Here is a 15,692-nt window from a genome sequence, read left to right on the forward strand (position 1 = left end):
TCTCTCTCCCTCTCTCTCTCTCTCGCTCTCTCTCTCTCTCTCTCTCTCTCTCTCTCTCTCTCTCTCTCTCTCTCTCTCTCTCTCCACCCCTGAATTCAGTATTAAACCAATCTGCAGTCACTTAAATTACTTTGATAATAAGACCAACATACAGTAAACGACTAACCGCAATTTTTTATTTATTTTTTTTAAGACAAACCCTTTGAGATGTGACAGGACTTTTTTTCATTTAGATAAACTACAGATTTTTAAAAAAGAAACTGAAACAGTAAACTAGAACAGACTGCATATTAAAAATGTAACACTGTGATATGTACAGCACAGGACATAGCAAAGGTGATGTAATGCATTTCTTGCAAACACTGCAGTGTGTTCTGTAACAATTTCCTTTCACTAAGGACACTCGTAACAAACAATACAATGCATTTTAAATTCTGATTGCATTTGATTTGTGTTTAATACGATATTAAAAAGATACCGGACTCTGATAAAGAAATGTTTATGGAGGATGACAGAGGAGCTTCCTCTTGGTCTGTTGCTCAGTGCTTTGTGATGACACGAAAGGCGCTATAAAAACACAACTTCGGGAATTACCAGGAATTACTGTCCGGACTGACATGTTGAAACTGCAGAGTAATCTTCAGTAATCTGATTCCTTTGCTGTTCAAACTGTCTGACTAACACTTTAAACTCAGGCATCAATGTGACCTAGATTCACAGCATGTGGAGTTAATGAGCCGCCACACAGGGGAAGCCATTGGGGAGCTGTGAAGCAGGATTAGCAGCCAGTGTATGGGAGATTCACTCAGGGTGTAGCCAAGGGAATACGTGGCACGCAACTCCAAGCATTCAAGGCATTATAGGTCAAAAGAGGAACCTTCAAATCCACTGTAATACAGTCGCCACTGCTTAGAACGGGCGTGTCTGTGTTAACGCGATTCACCCTCAGTAAGCGATGGACGGTACAAACTCACACACAATAACCTGACATTCAAAGTGTCCCCCAATCACCAGCACAGTAATCAAAACAAACAAGCGTGTATGCGGTTAAAAATCTTTATTAAGACACTCATTACACTAATAAAAAAAGATGTATTAAAACCTATGAATGTAATAAAAAGTAAGTGCAAAAAAGTAATGCAAGGGCAGAAATGTGCAGAACAGGCAGGATACGTTACTGCAAATAAAAGAACTGTGATACGCATCGGGGTGATCTTTTTTTGCAAGTAATTCGGTTCTATATCCGGATGCTGCTCCATATTAGCAGTGTTACAAGCGCAGCACGCACGCTTACGTCATCCGTGTCTGTTTCAGGCAGTGTCCTGGTCACTAAGGTATACAGCTGAGAATTCTTCCGCTGGTGTTGTCAGAGTTTCAGTTTTGGTCGTATTTTCATCAGCACTCTCCTCCTCAACTACAACATTCCAAGCTTTTTTTGAAGCAACGTTGCTTTGTTTGCTTATTGACAGAGTTCCAAGCATGCCTTAACAAGCGCACAGTATCTAACAGAGATATTTTATTTCCAGCCATGCTTGCTGTTGCCGTCAGTGATGTTTTTTCAAACTGTAAACCCGACACTGCGTACAGGGATTAAATAGCCAAGGTACAGTACAGGGGTAATCGCTCAGTAACGAGGTGCAAACAGCTGATTGATCGATCTGTCAAGCTTTTACTACAGTAAAGTGCTCCCTTTTATATTGAAATCTATGTGAATGGCAACGTAATGAGGTTAACACAGCTGATTGGTGGATTAGTAAGAGTGATTACTACAGTAACAAGCAGTGTGTTTATTATTTAAATCTATGTGAATGGCACATAACGAGATCCAAACAGAGAGTTTATCCGAAATATACAACGTGCTTAACACAGTATAAACAATGCCTTTGTTATTGAAATCAATGGGAATGGCAAACGCTATTTGTCCTATACAAGTGGCTGCCCGAAGTAACCCTGTACGGTATAAGTGATGGATACTGTACTGGTACTGTAATGAGTCTGCATTATTAGCTATGTGAGCGTAGGGTAATGAATACATTAGCAGCCAAAAAGGGGCATCTGGGGCTTATGTGTCCATGCATTTACTCTTCTCTTTAAATAACTGTTACTACTGGAAAGACCTGTTAATTTTACAAAACTAGAAACAAACAACTAAGTAATATAATTCAAGGTCTCATTTCTCATTTTGTTACATTAATGTGGAATTGCCTCCTTTAAAAAAAAACTAGGAGTGAATTCAGGACTGGGGTAAATGCTAAAATATGACTCGGTGAGTCTTCAGCATGTACATACTCCATTCTTTCCTTCTCCAGCCACAAAAGTGAATAATGATGATGTAAATACTGGTTACATTGACGTATTGCCTAAACATAAATAATCACTGTTCTTTTTATAACCACTGTTTGTTTTTCATGTAACAGTCTTGAGAACAGACACATGCATACACAAGAAAATGCATTGTCAATTGAAAAACATATGATTGGTTACAGAAGGTAGCAAGATAAAAAAAACAATTGGTTAAAACGTGGTGCAGCACCGAGGACCAATGGGTAAAGGCTTTTGAAGGTAACAATGACGTGGAATCCATTTCAAGACCCCCAGAAAGATGGGGGGTAGCCAGAGAAGTGCTCATAGGGACAGAGAGCAGATTAAGACACAGCCATAGACTGTTTGCCAGTATAAAAAATGCATTGTGGTTATCTAGAGGAAACCAATAGTACTGGCAAAGTAAACATACATTACATTACCCAAAGCTGTTCCAGAGCCTACGTCATCCGTGTACTCTTCACTGACTCATATAAAACCCAAACCTCCTCCAGAACCACTCCATGTAAAGTGATTCTGGGTAAACACAAGGGCCCATATGCATAAAAGATTAAGAGTAATTAAAAATTTGTACTGGGCAGTATTTAATACGCGATTTATAAAACTATTGCCTGGTTATTTTACTGGCCAACAGTAATGGGTTTAGATGCGATTTACTGTCACGAATTGTATACAAATGAGCTGTGCCCCTGCTTAACATGTCAATGGCGTACAGTGTCTGTTTACACCGTCATGTTATGGCTACGGAACATGTCTGGAGACAGGCAGTTTGTCCGAAATATTGAGATGCCAGGTTTAAAAAATATTGTAAAAATTCCACCCACTGGTGCTGGACTCGAGTGAGAGGCTAGGTTAGGGGCAGTGTATGCTTTTTTATTTAAAACATTATGGCATCTTTATATAGCTTAAATATAAGAACAACAGTAACCACCAGAAATTAAATTGTCACAGTTCATGATATTTTACTTTTGGTTGAGAAAAAAAGGATCCTCTCATGTTAGCACACATGTCCTTTCCAGCGCACAAGAAAGTATTGAAGGCAGTGGAGCGTCAGCAAGCTCCGGCTATTTTTTTATTTTTATATGTTTAAAACTTTCCTTTGAATTACAAATGACACAGAAAGACAGCATCGTACAGTTACACTAAAATACAATCCATTGTTAAATGGCAGAAAAATAACCTCAACGCTTTTATTAGTTACTGTGTTCCCTCAGTTTGCAAATACCTGCACAATGCATTCAAATACAATACAGTACATACAGTAATAATACAGCTCAGATCTGTTTCTCATGCACTACACTTTACCATATACAAAGCTTATTTTAAGAGATAAATACAGCTAGATTGAAAAACACTGTCTGTCACACAGTACTACTCAGGTTCATAGCCAAATTGGATTAGAAAATGCTACATATTTTTTGCAATTTATTTGTAGTTTGTAAAATACAACTAACTAACAATCCCATTATTCTAAGTTCACGATGAGTGATGTTTTTTGACGGTAAATGCCGTTGTGCTAAACTCTGTTACTGGCACGATACAGGAGAAGGTAAGTTATGAGTATGGGCCAGTGTCTGTCCCCCACACTACTTATCTTGTGTCTGTAGACAGGGCAAAGCAGAGCAAGCCAAGATAAACACAGGGAAAGAAGGTGCTGATGGGTGACCCGCAGTGCAGCAGGAAACCCCAGCGCTTCAGGTAATTGTCATATAATGGCACTGTGATTAGATAAAGGCAGATGATAATGGGAAGGCTATACTGCTATAGTGCAGATATAATGCAGTCATCTCCAGGGTCTGTCCTTTACAGCAATGTATTTTGAAGTTTATGATCCCAGTAAACACATATCAATACTGATGATTTTGTCAAAATATGTGTTTACCTAAATTTGGGTTAATTTAGTTTATCTGCCGGGATAGGACAGAGCTGGATTTTAACCAAGAGACATCACTCTGGATTGCATCACCTACCTTTCTGTGGTTATCCTGGGAATACAAAAACAAGTGGCTGATGCAATCCAGGTGTTCTTTGGTGTTAAATGCTCTTATCACGGTGAGCTTGTGGTTGGTCAAATCAACCCCTTGGTTTTTTTAGTACTGCTTAAGATGTTTACACTATTCAAATTCATTTGTATAGCACTTTCCAGACAGCAATATTGCACATTTAAAAACAAAGACATCATCAAAAATGAAGAGCTGTTGTTAGTGAAGTATAATGTATAACAGTATAACAGAATACAGCAAACAAGAAACTGCGTGGAACAACTGCTCCATACTGAAATGAAGTTGTTGCTTGCTAGTTTTATACAGATACAAGTATTGTATTCCCTGTAAACAGCTGCACTGTCTTGAAAATAGGGATTTTAAACGGTGTAAGGGATCGGGGAGGGCAGATTGTTTGTTTCAAAGCCTCGAAGCAGCAGATGCAATGGAGCAGGATATGTGCTGTGGAGGGGTGGGTATGAGGTGGACAGTGCAATCAAACAAAAGTACTTGGGTTTAATACCCAGGATACTGTCAAAAACAGTGACATCTTTAACTCTGTTTGCAGTCAAATTGAAAAAAAACATTTTTTTTATCAAAAATGGTGAATTTGGTAGTAGAAATACTGTTTTCCTCTTGATTTTACCAATTGTAAGATCTATACTGTGAATAAAATCTAGATTTATTCCCTAAACAAGTGTTTTCTTTTAGAATATACCAATAATATAATGCTATTTGGTATAATATAAGTGAATAAGTTGTGTGTAGGGTGTCATTATTATTATTATTATTATTATTATTATTATAAGATATATCATCTCATGCAGTTTGGGAGCTCCTGGCTGCTTATACTGTGCATAATGTTTTCTGTCATCATACGAGAAACCCTGCACAAGTATCAGATGCTGGGAAGTAGAAAGAAAAGAATAATACACAGAGGGTGTATGTCAGAACTGGTTTTAGTTTGAATTGTACTTGTTATTTTCCCTATTGTTTTGCTTGGACTCATCCTGCTCTCATTCTAACTCTGTGTAGCGAGACTCGCTTTCAAAGTGTTAACCACGCTGCTTCTCATGCCCTGTTTTCATTTGGAGTGATTTGGAGCTTTATTGCAGTTGCTGTCTTTGACCACATGATGCAGAGTCAGAAATGACTCAACAGCTTTAATAATACATCCTCCAGTTTGAGGACTAAAGCAAAGGCAAGCTGAATAAAAGGAGGACACTGAGCTCGGAGCTCTCTCGTGCTTGTATATCTGCTTGTGAGGGGAGGGGGGCTTATTACTCTGTTACTCACATCTATCTCTGTGTGGGAGTGAGTGTGGGAATGATGGGGTGAAGGTAGCTGGATCATTCTGGTTCATTTTTATTTTGATTAATAAACATGTTTTGTTTTACAATGACTACCAGCTTAAGAAAACTGCATCACTTAATATCAGAAGTGGGTGTAATTGAAATGGGATTTACAGTATATGGAGTCCAATCATGACGCTTTTCACAAAAAGTTATCTTGGACACATAACTTCCTACGGCTGGGCCTGGTAGGTCATGCGAGAGTCTTGACGTCATGTACCCCAGTAGTTGAAGGTTATTTTTCATGTAACAAGCTCTTCAGATGATATTAACATCAGACAGCTATCGCAGTACAGTTTTTAAGTGTTTGATCAACACACACAGCAGAATATCTGCCAAGCGTTACCCAGGAGCACAGGGAAGCAAAGGCAGAGGTGCAGGTGTGTGAGTAAGCAGCAGTGTCCATAGGTTATATGGGCCTCTTGTGCCCTTGCTCCACCAATATTCAGGAACATGGGCCCAGCTCCACCAATGTTTGAGGTGATATTTTACACACATTTTGATATGAACAATACTTCTATTCACAGATATCCTTTAAGTGTCAGCTTGGGGGGAGTGCTTAGCTGTTGGGAGCTGTTGCTTGTGACCTCGTTTTTAAGGAGACGCGACCGCGGCGTGAAAAAAAGCCTGAAAAAAATCACTCTGCGCCGTTGCATCATTTGAAAGGCGTCCATATGAGTGCCTGAGGAAAAGAAAATCACGCAGCCTCAATTCAGCAGGTAGTTTGAGGTGTGATTGTGTTTAACTTCAGACTATACTTCAATATATTCTAGTCTTTTTTTAAAAAAAGGTTTAATGTAAAACATGTACAATATGGTAGTGTTTTAAAATATTCTTTATCATTTTATAACAAAAGTTACACTTGACCTAAGGTTTATATGCAGTAAAACATTATTATACATTAGTTATTTATTTATTTTATTCTTATGCTTTATTTATGGACTATAATTGAAACTCATTATTGTAGGGCTGCTACAATTAAATCGAAAATCGATTTTCCGATCGATTCCATTCCTCATTATATACATCGATATAAATAGGGATAATGTAATGAACTATTATTGAATATTCAACAATATTCAATAACGTTATAAATAAATAAATAAATAAACGAGCAGTGATGTTAAACGCAATTTTTTAGTAACGATCAGCTTGACGTATAGCGGGTATGCACGTTGTGGTAAGTAAATCAATTTATTTGTAATTATTATGATGTTTTAGGCAGGGATTTCCGTATTGTGTTTCACAGATAGTGAAGATTTGGTGGTGCAAGATTTTTTATTTTAAATTTTAGTTTTATCCCCAACTTAGTATGCCCAATTATTATCTGTATCCTCGGCTCACCGCTCGCAACCCCCCCGCCGACTCGGGAAACGGAGGCTGGAACACGCGTCCTCCGAAACGTGTTCCTGCCAAGCTGTCATTTTTTGCACTGCAGATCCACAGCGAGGCCACCAGACCTATAGTGCCGGAGGACAACACAGATCTGGCGGCTCCACTGCAGAGCCACAGGCGCCCTATCGGCCACAGGGGTCGCTGATGCGCGGTGAGCCGTGGATTCCCCTGCTGACCTAAGCCCTCCCTATCCGGGCAGCGCTCAGCCAATTGTGCGCCGCCCCCTAGTAACTCCCGGTCACGGTCAGCTGTGACATAGCCTGGATTCGAACCTGCGATCTCCAGGCTATAGGGCACATCCTGCACTCCGCGCGGAGCACCTTTACTGGATGCGCCACTCGGGATTTCCCCGGTAGTACAAGATTAACAAGATACAATGCGAGATGCTGCAGCTGTCACTAAAAAATGACGTTTTTTATAAACTCGTGTCTAGTTTATATAGATTACATTCCAAAGTACTGTAATCGGTTTCTTTAGGCTTGTTGCGAATGTTTGTTTTTTTTCTTCTCCTGACGCTACCAAGGCGCAATTCCCTCTCGCATTCATTGTAGTGCTCAAGCTTTTACTGAACAGCAATGATATTACAATAATAACGCCACGGGAAGAGGAATGGAGCGAAAATGTATGTGGGCGGTACAATCATCGATGTTTACTTGTGTGCCCAATTAATCGATTGCTAACAAACAGTACGTCTGTGTTTGCTGCTTTAATTAAATCGACTAGAGTGAAGTATTGTTTACGCTGCTTGCTCTTTTAGAAATTAAATACTGGTTTAATCACTTAAAGTTAAACGCAGTGTTAGGGCGGCCAGAGCAGCAACACAGAGAACTTTGTCAGGTTACCTGAAACAATTAGAACATCACAAAAGCAGGGGGTACGTTTTTGATTTAATTTTAGGAAGTATTTGCTTTTGTGGGTTATGGATCCATCAGCACTTGGTTGTTACTGTATTCAGCTGAGCTTTGTCGTTTATCCTCTAATATACCATTTTATAGGACAATGTACTCCAACTCAGTATGTCATACGAAAGCAGTAATATATACTATATATCAAATAAAACAGATAGTCTAAGTACAACCACAATACTTTTTTCTTACGGTAGTGGTTTTATGCAATCTAGAGAAGCTGTTAAACGTTTTACTGTTTCCAATCCATCCATCCATTTTTTTTTTTATCTGACTGCAAGTATAGGGGGCGGGACTCTGACCCTTGCTGGGCACCACCAAAAATGATGGCAGTGTCTTTGAAAAAGGTACATAGCAAAACTGAAGTAAAAAATGCAAAGAGCCTTGTACAGAAGTAAAGGGGGGCAGTGATAATATTGCTAGCATAATTTAAAGCTGTGGTTGGAACTCTACACATCTACTAATGACAAGCATTTCTTTTTTTTGCTGTTGGCTGGGTTTGAAAATCCACCTGTTTCCCAGGCTGTTTATCATTTGGGTTTCTTTATTGCCTGAAAACAATACATTGTGCAGCTATGCTCAGATAAAGCATGACAATGTTGCACTGTGATTGCAGTTGAACACTCCGAGCATGATATAGTGTGCTGGACTGTGTGTTCCCTGGTGTGCACATGTATAGTTACAAACTCAGTAACTCTGCCCTGTGTTCTGCATGATATAGTGTGCTGGACTGTGTGTTCCCTGGTGTGCACATGTATAGTTACAAACTCAGTAACTGTGCCCTGTGTTCTGCATGATATAGTGTGCTGGACTGTGTGTTCCCTGGTGTGCACATGTATAGTTACAAACTCAGTAACTGTGCCCTGTGTTCTGCATGATATAGTGTGCTGGACTGTGTGTTCCCTGGTGTGCACATGTATAGTTACAAACTCAGTAACTGCGCCCTGTGTTCTGCATGATATAGTGTGCTGGACTGTGTGTTCCCTGGTGTGCACATGTATAGTTACAAACTCAGTAACTCTGCCCTGTGTTCTGCATGATATAGTGTGCTGGACTGTGTGTTCTCTGGTGTGCACATGTATAGTTACAAACTCAGTAACTGTGCCCTGTGTTCTGCATGATATAGTGTGCTGGACTGTGTGTTCCCTGGTGTGCACATGTATAGTTACAAACTCAGTAACTGTGTCTTGTGTTCTGCATGATATAGTGTGCTGGACTGTGTGTTCCCTGGTGTTCTCTTTACCTGGTCTGCACATGTATAGTTATAAACTCAGTAACTGTGTCTTGTGTTCCGGTGGTGTTTATGGGTTAAAACCTCATTTTTTGTTGTAGATGCACTGACATGCTGCTTCTTGTTGTTGTTGTTGTTGTTGTTGTTGTTGTTGTTGTTTCATTTCATTTATTTAGTTAATGTTTCAGAAGTTATGAATTAACAACAGTTATATAGCAACACATAAATAAATAAGAGCAGTGCTACTGTAGTGGTGCAGAACACATGTTTGAACAGAATCAGGACTAGAATAAAGATTTAATACAGGCGCATCAGAATATAGCCTGAAGCAGGCACATCATTTCTTGGATTGCAAAGCAGTCACTCTCTATACAGTGCTGTGCTGTGGAAGAGACACTTCTTGCTTTAGAGCTGACGTGCAAAGCAGTCACGTAGTAACTTTAAAGTTATAAGGGTAAAAATTGTCAGGATGTTAACAATGAAAAGAACAATGACAGGTACGTTATTTAAACAGTTGTAGCAACGCGTGGGGATGTATAACTCTGTATTTTTCAGAACCCCGCTACTTACTCTTTAAGCAAGGCTAAAATACATAGCACAATCAAGAAACCAAAAGTTTGTCATCACATTAAAAAATGTATTTAAAAACTGTGTATAGGAGTTAAAAAAGGAGTGAAAATGATCCACCGCTATATTTCTTCCGATCCCAGTGCTCCATGCCGTGTTTGCCAGCTCTCTGTGAAAGGCTGAACGCAGTGATTCAGAGTGGATGAGGTCTCTGTCCACCGCAGCAGTGCTGCTCACACAGTGACAAACATAGTGTGCCTGTAACATGCCTCCTACTGACTAGAGGGAAAGGACTCCCAAAGCAGCATGCCAAACACACAGTCTGCTGGAAGAACTTTGGGTTTCTCACAGAGAGTTTAGCACAGCCACTTCTAGTTGCCATGGAGTTTGGGAGAAAGTATTTCAGCTCTTACTGTAAAACAGTATTCCTTACCATGATGATGTTCAAACGGGGTAAGTGCTTCTTTACTTCAAGGGCTTCATGTAAATGGGGTCTGGTAACTGGTAAAAGCACAGATTAAAATACGTCATTTATTGCAGTTCATTGTTTTGTACATTTCAGCATTACTGAAATTCAAGAAGTTTATATGGGAAAGGTGGTTTTAAATATACTTGGGTGCTTGCATCAAGGGCTGATGAAAATAAGCATTTCAGTTGCCTACTTTTAACTAGTTAATTAGAAACTAATTGTTTGGGTAATTTCTAAAGTTGGAAGCTGTCAAATATATAATTCAATTTTAATAGATTTTTTTAATCCTCAGGAAATTATTCCATTGCAATCTAGTACTAAAGCTCACTGAAAACAGTATTACACTATCTGAGGGAATCTTTTTTACTTGGTTGAATATTCCCAAACTGTATCTAACTGTATCCTGTTATTGCATACTACATTTTAATATATCATCCATTTAAACTCAATCCATAAAATCTTCAGTATTACTGAAACAAAGTTAGTTAATGTAGAGAAAATAGTGCTTTTGTTACACAGTTGAATTGGTATGTGTGAGGGAGAAGTCAAGCTCTACTATAGGAAGATGTGAGCTGGTCTTGAGGGTATGAAAGCAGTACTTCAGTGTCCACTGTTTTGTATTTACTTCTCCACCATCATATTTCTTCCCAATCTGGAACAGCTTCTTGGTAGTACCAGACTGTCGCGGGGTACGCTGTGATGGGCTCCCCTGATTCAAAGACACTTCATAATAACCTCCGACCTATTTAAACATTCCACTTGTTTCCCACTATGCAAGTTAAGATCCCAAAGAGCGGCAGAGCTGGGGGGGGGTGGGGAGGAGGAACATGCAGGGTCCATTGTTACCAGTTACCATAGCGACTGGTTCTAAGGGAACAGCCATTTCATGACTTCATATTTTATTTGGGGAAAAGGCCAGTGTAGTGTTTTCATGAATATTACAGAATGCTAATTCTGTATTTGTGTTCTTTTACACAAGCCAGGGCCTGTTCATCAATGTGGTAGAATGTATAAGAAATGTGTAAGAAACTGAGTTGGCTAATGCCTTTTATTTGTTGTTTTATGCCCTATTTACAAAGCTTATTATTTGAAGACTGTTACCGTATAAAAATTAGGTTTTCATAACTTCTGCTGTTGAGAACAACAGTCTGGGACAGTAACATGACTATCTTATATTGAACTAATCAAACATTTTTCAAATGACTCACAAGGTAACACATTGTATGACTAGTGCACTCCCCCAAACCATTCCATTGAGGTTGATGTAAGGACAGCTTTCTGCAGCATCTCAACAAAGTGTTGAGACCGGTGGGAATCTGAGAGATAAGTTGACTGCAGTTCAGAATTCACATGTGCGTTGATAAAGTGCACTCTACATTGCTGCAGTTCAGAATTCACATGTGCGTTGATAAAGTGCACTCTACATTGCTGCAGGTCAGAATTCACATGTGCGTTGATAAAGTGCACTCTACATTGCTGCAGGTCAGAATTCACATGTGCGTTGATAAAGTGCACTCTACATTGCTGCAGGTCAGAATTCACATGTGCGTTGATAAAGTGCACTCTACATTGCTGCAGTTCAGAATTCACATGTGCGTTGATAAAGTGCACTCTACATTGCTGCAGGTCAGCGGTTGCCAGGGTTTTCCTTTTGGTATTAGAGGAAGGAGTCCTTACACAATTGCTGTAGCAGGTTTTCTTTTTTATATATATATTCAGATATAACACAGAATCACAGGAACAGCATGCATGCTCACTTAATTGTTTATTTATTTGCTACATTTCTATAAAAGTGTTTTAAGGTCTGTTATAAAAATCTGTGCAATAAATAGCAAGTTACAAAAAGGACTGTTTTATAATTTGCACCACTACATGGCCAAATATTTGTAGCAGTCAATCAGTGACTTTGTCCACATAATGCAATGGTCATTAAACTGATGTTCTTGTACAAATAAACTTCACCAGCCTTACATGGTTACTCATGACAGTTGTTCTAAACAGAAGCAGGTTATCTGTGTTTCTGGTTGGCCCCCAATAGTACCCTCCATATTTACATGGGAAATTGTCAAATTAAGTATTTACACATACTCGTTTTTAAGACAAATGCCACTGTAAACACTCTCAGAACTCACTCAAAGAAACAACAAATCAGCCTTCTTGGGATATCCAAATAATTCTGATCTAAAAAGTACATTTTACACTAGAATCAAAACAGCAAACCTCATCAAAATTGGGACCAAATAAATAAATTCTAATATATATATATATACTGTTTTAAAAAACGAGAAACATTCAGAAAAGTATTCAGGCACTGTCAACAGTTTAAAAACGTGTCCTAAAATTACAGCTTCAATGATTGTCCAGTATGCTGAAAACCCATAGGCAAGGGTTAAACAGGTCTATTTCTCTTTGTAGAAATAAGAAAGCGTACATGTTGTGCTTGGAAATCCAGTTTGGGAGTGTAAGCTCATTGCAGCCGTGTGATAATGGAGGTATTGGGAGGTTTGCGGGTGTTTTAACACAAAAAACATATCTCTACCCTCATGAAAGCTGAGCCCACACAGACTAGCTGGGGGCTGTCAGATGTTCCAGGCAGATTTACAGCTGCACTTGCTACATGATACACAACCTCTCGACAGAGAAGTGGCCGTCACAGCTCTGAACACATTCACAAGCACCCAACACAATCGCTTCAGCCATAGACATTGTATTAAGTGAAGCTTTAAATATTACCTCACAGAGACTATTTATATGGTACTATTGATGCATGTACAGCTTAATGTGACAAGCCTTATTAACTGAGCATAAAATATATCTGTTAGTTAAAAAGTAGCTTTAAAGGTTATTTTCATTTCTTTTTTCCATTTCCTTTAATATTGTATGACATTTGCAATCATTCTGACAGGCTCTGTTTTTACAGTCTTGTTATTGTCATTTTTCTTCCAATCTGCCTTGGTCTGGCTCTAAGCTTGTCTGGAGAGTATTGCATTCAAGGCGTGTGACAGTGCAAGATCAAAGCCAGGTAAAGGCAGATTTAGAGAACAATTAAAATAGTGCCAGAAGAAATCAAAATGACTTTTGAAGCTACTTTGTCTACCTGAAATGAATTTGGAAAATTGTAAAGTAATGATTTCTTATTAAATCCATCACCAACTTTGTCCATAAAGGTAATACAGTGAAAGGTGCAAAGGGCTTTTTTCAGGGATAATCTTCATATTCAGCAATTGAAAAATACGCTTTTGTGGACATTTCTAATTAGACAAGAAGTTTCCTTCAATCAGTTTTTTTTACTTGATTTTTTTAATTACGGATGCCAAAAAGTGTAAGACTAATCGCTATCTTGTTGTGTGATACAATGCTGTCACAGATTCCAGGGATGGAAATGACTTCTGTTGCATAACGGTTTCACCCATTCTAAGTTTTACTACGAGCTTGATTCGCCACAGTGTATAGGTAACAAGCTCAGATGTGCCTTATTAAACTCATAGTAAAACCAGGAATGGATCAAACTGCTATGCAACTGGAGCCTTATTTCCGTCCCTGTATTCAAACATTGGTTGAGATAAAGTAACAGCTTGTGCAGTCAAACCTGGTTAACTTGCTTGGGTAGGGCAAGGCCAGTTAGCTGTTCAGCCCCCACGGACTTCCAATGAAAAAGTGATCACCCTACTTCTATTTCTTCTGGCTGTTATGTGGCTCTATAAGTTTAAATGCGTGTGTGTGTGTGTGTGTGTGTGTGTGCGTGTGTGTGCGTGTGTGTGTGTGTGTGTGTGCGTGTGTGTGTGTGTGCGTGTGTGTGTGTGTGTTTAAACTCCTAGCTAAATGGTATCTTCAGGCTTACAGTGTAGTTATTTAAACAGTTGTATTTGAAATAATTAATCTGTTTAGGAGCCTCATTAAACAATGTGGACCCTGAGGCGCTGATCGAGTGACTATCACACTCTACATGGTGAACACGAGATCTGCTCTGATCTTCACCAAACCTTAGTTATACAACGTAGCCTGCTATAGACATATTGTATTTGGCTATAAGCCGATAACCCTTTCAGGTCCTGTGTGTGATTATGTGGACCCCCTGTATGTGCCTGCACTGGTTTATTTATTGTGCATAGCTGAAGTGTCCTTCCAGGGCATGTTTGTAAGTTAGCAGTAGCTTCTATCACTGCCTGTGGAGACTGTGTTCATGTGTGTTGCCTCAGCCGAGCATAAAGAACTTTCTCTTGATTTCATAGCCGGATGCTTGGGTTGTGCTGTCTGGGTCAGGACACCGCTGTGAATATTGAAAACACACCGGCTGCACCCCCAGCATCTTTACACTAAGGGTCAGCTAAATGCTGGGCTGGGTTTTATCTAGGGTTGTTCTGTGACATTTCTGTCTGGTACAACAGCAATGTGATCTGATTGGTGTCAGTTTAAGACAAGTGGATTATCCTCTCTAAGGTTTTAAAATGTGCTTTCATACCTCTTACTGTCAGCACTGGTAATGCTTTCACTGGTCTCTTCTTTTGGTTCTTTACTTGTATTTTTTTGCTACTTCAATTGGAAATATAGGAGTCATAAGTAGTGCTGCTTCCTGGTACTCAGTCACGTCCTGTCTTGCAGTTTAAACTCACTCCAGTGGGCTGGCTGTAAGCAGGTGACATGCCCTATTGTACAGCAGAGCAATCTATCTTGGATTTGAAATATTTCAATATCCCGAATTAACTTAAATAAGTGGCAAACTGCTCTGCCCAATAATAGGAAAACATATAATGATGTTAATAAAGCTAATGAGAGATAAGATTAGATTTAAACTCTGCATCTTTTTACTAAAAATTGATTGACAAACACATAGCTGTAATATTTTAAAATATCTATACCGAGAATATGAATGATGTTTTTGGTATATTTCATAATAATGTTATGTTAACCACCAATAAATGCTTAGCATGTCATTTCTTCCGATTTACCCAACCTCCAAATGTGAATAGGATCTGAGTGTAAAACAAAGAGGTCAAACCACTGTGGATACAAAAACAAACAGGCTTATTTTAAAGCTTTGACTTTATACATGCATTCTGTGCACTGAACCAGAAATACATTGGGATTGTTTCAGTCAAAACCATTTGATAACAGTAACCTAGCAACCGGGGAAAAAACAAATCTTACTGTTAATCTAAACTTTAAACCTAAACATCTATCCTATAGCTGCCCTTGTGTTGTCATTGGGAGAAAATGATTGCATTGTCATTGAAGAGCTTTGGGTTGGGGTACTGCATTAATAGTCTCTTTTGTTGCTTAAACAAGCATGATGAACCAAAATGTATTTGCACACATTGGGGTTTAAGTTTCAATGCAGCATGCCCTGAGGGTTTTGTTTTGGAATGTTTCAATGCAGTGCTTCATGTGATTTGAAGTGATGATGAGGATGATTGCTTTCAGAAGGAGCACATTACCTCTGTTTAGATGTGCAGTATTGTGCTGGGGTGT

General features: G+C 39.0%; 1 protein-coding gene across 2 annotated transcripts in view; it reads left to right on the plus strand.

Moving 5' to 3' along the window:
- LOC117396973 (protein crumbs homolog 2-like) overlaps positions 1–15,692 on the plus strand; it is a 197,460-nt gene that overhangs the window by 61,086 nt on the left and 120,682 nt on the right. Inside the window, exon 1 of one of the 2 annotated variants that reach the window (XM_059005293.1) lies at positions 9,982–10,207. The exons of the other annotated variant lie outside the window; for it this stretch is intronic. Coding sequence (XP_058861276.1) covers positions 10,135–10,207 — 73 coding nt within the window. The 5' untranslated portion in view covers positions 9,982–10,134. Of the gene's footprint in view, positions 1–9,981; positions 10,208–15,692 lie in introns of those variants that run through there. 2 annotated transcript variants of the gene reach the window in all.

This window comes from Acipenser ruthenus, chromosome 31 (genome assembly GCF_902713425.1).
Source record: "Acipenser ruthenus chromosome 31, fAciRut3.2 maternal haplotype, whole genome shotgun sequence".
Taxonomy (NCBI): Eukaryota; Metazoa; Chordata; class Actinopteri; order Acipenseriformes; family Acipenseridae; genus Acipenser; species Acipenser ruthenus.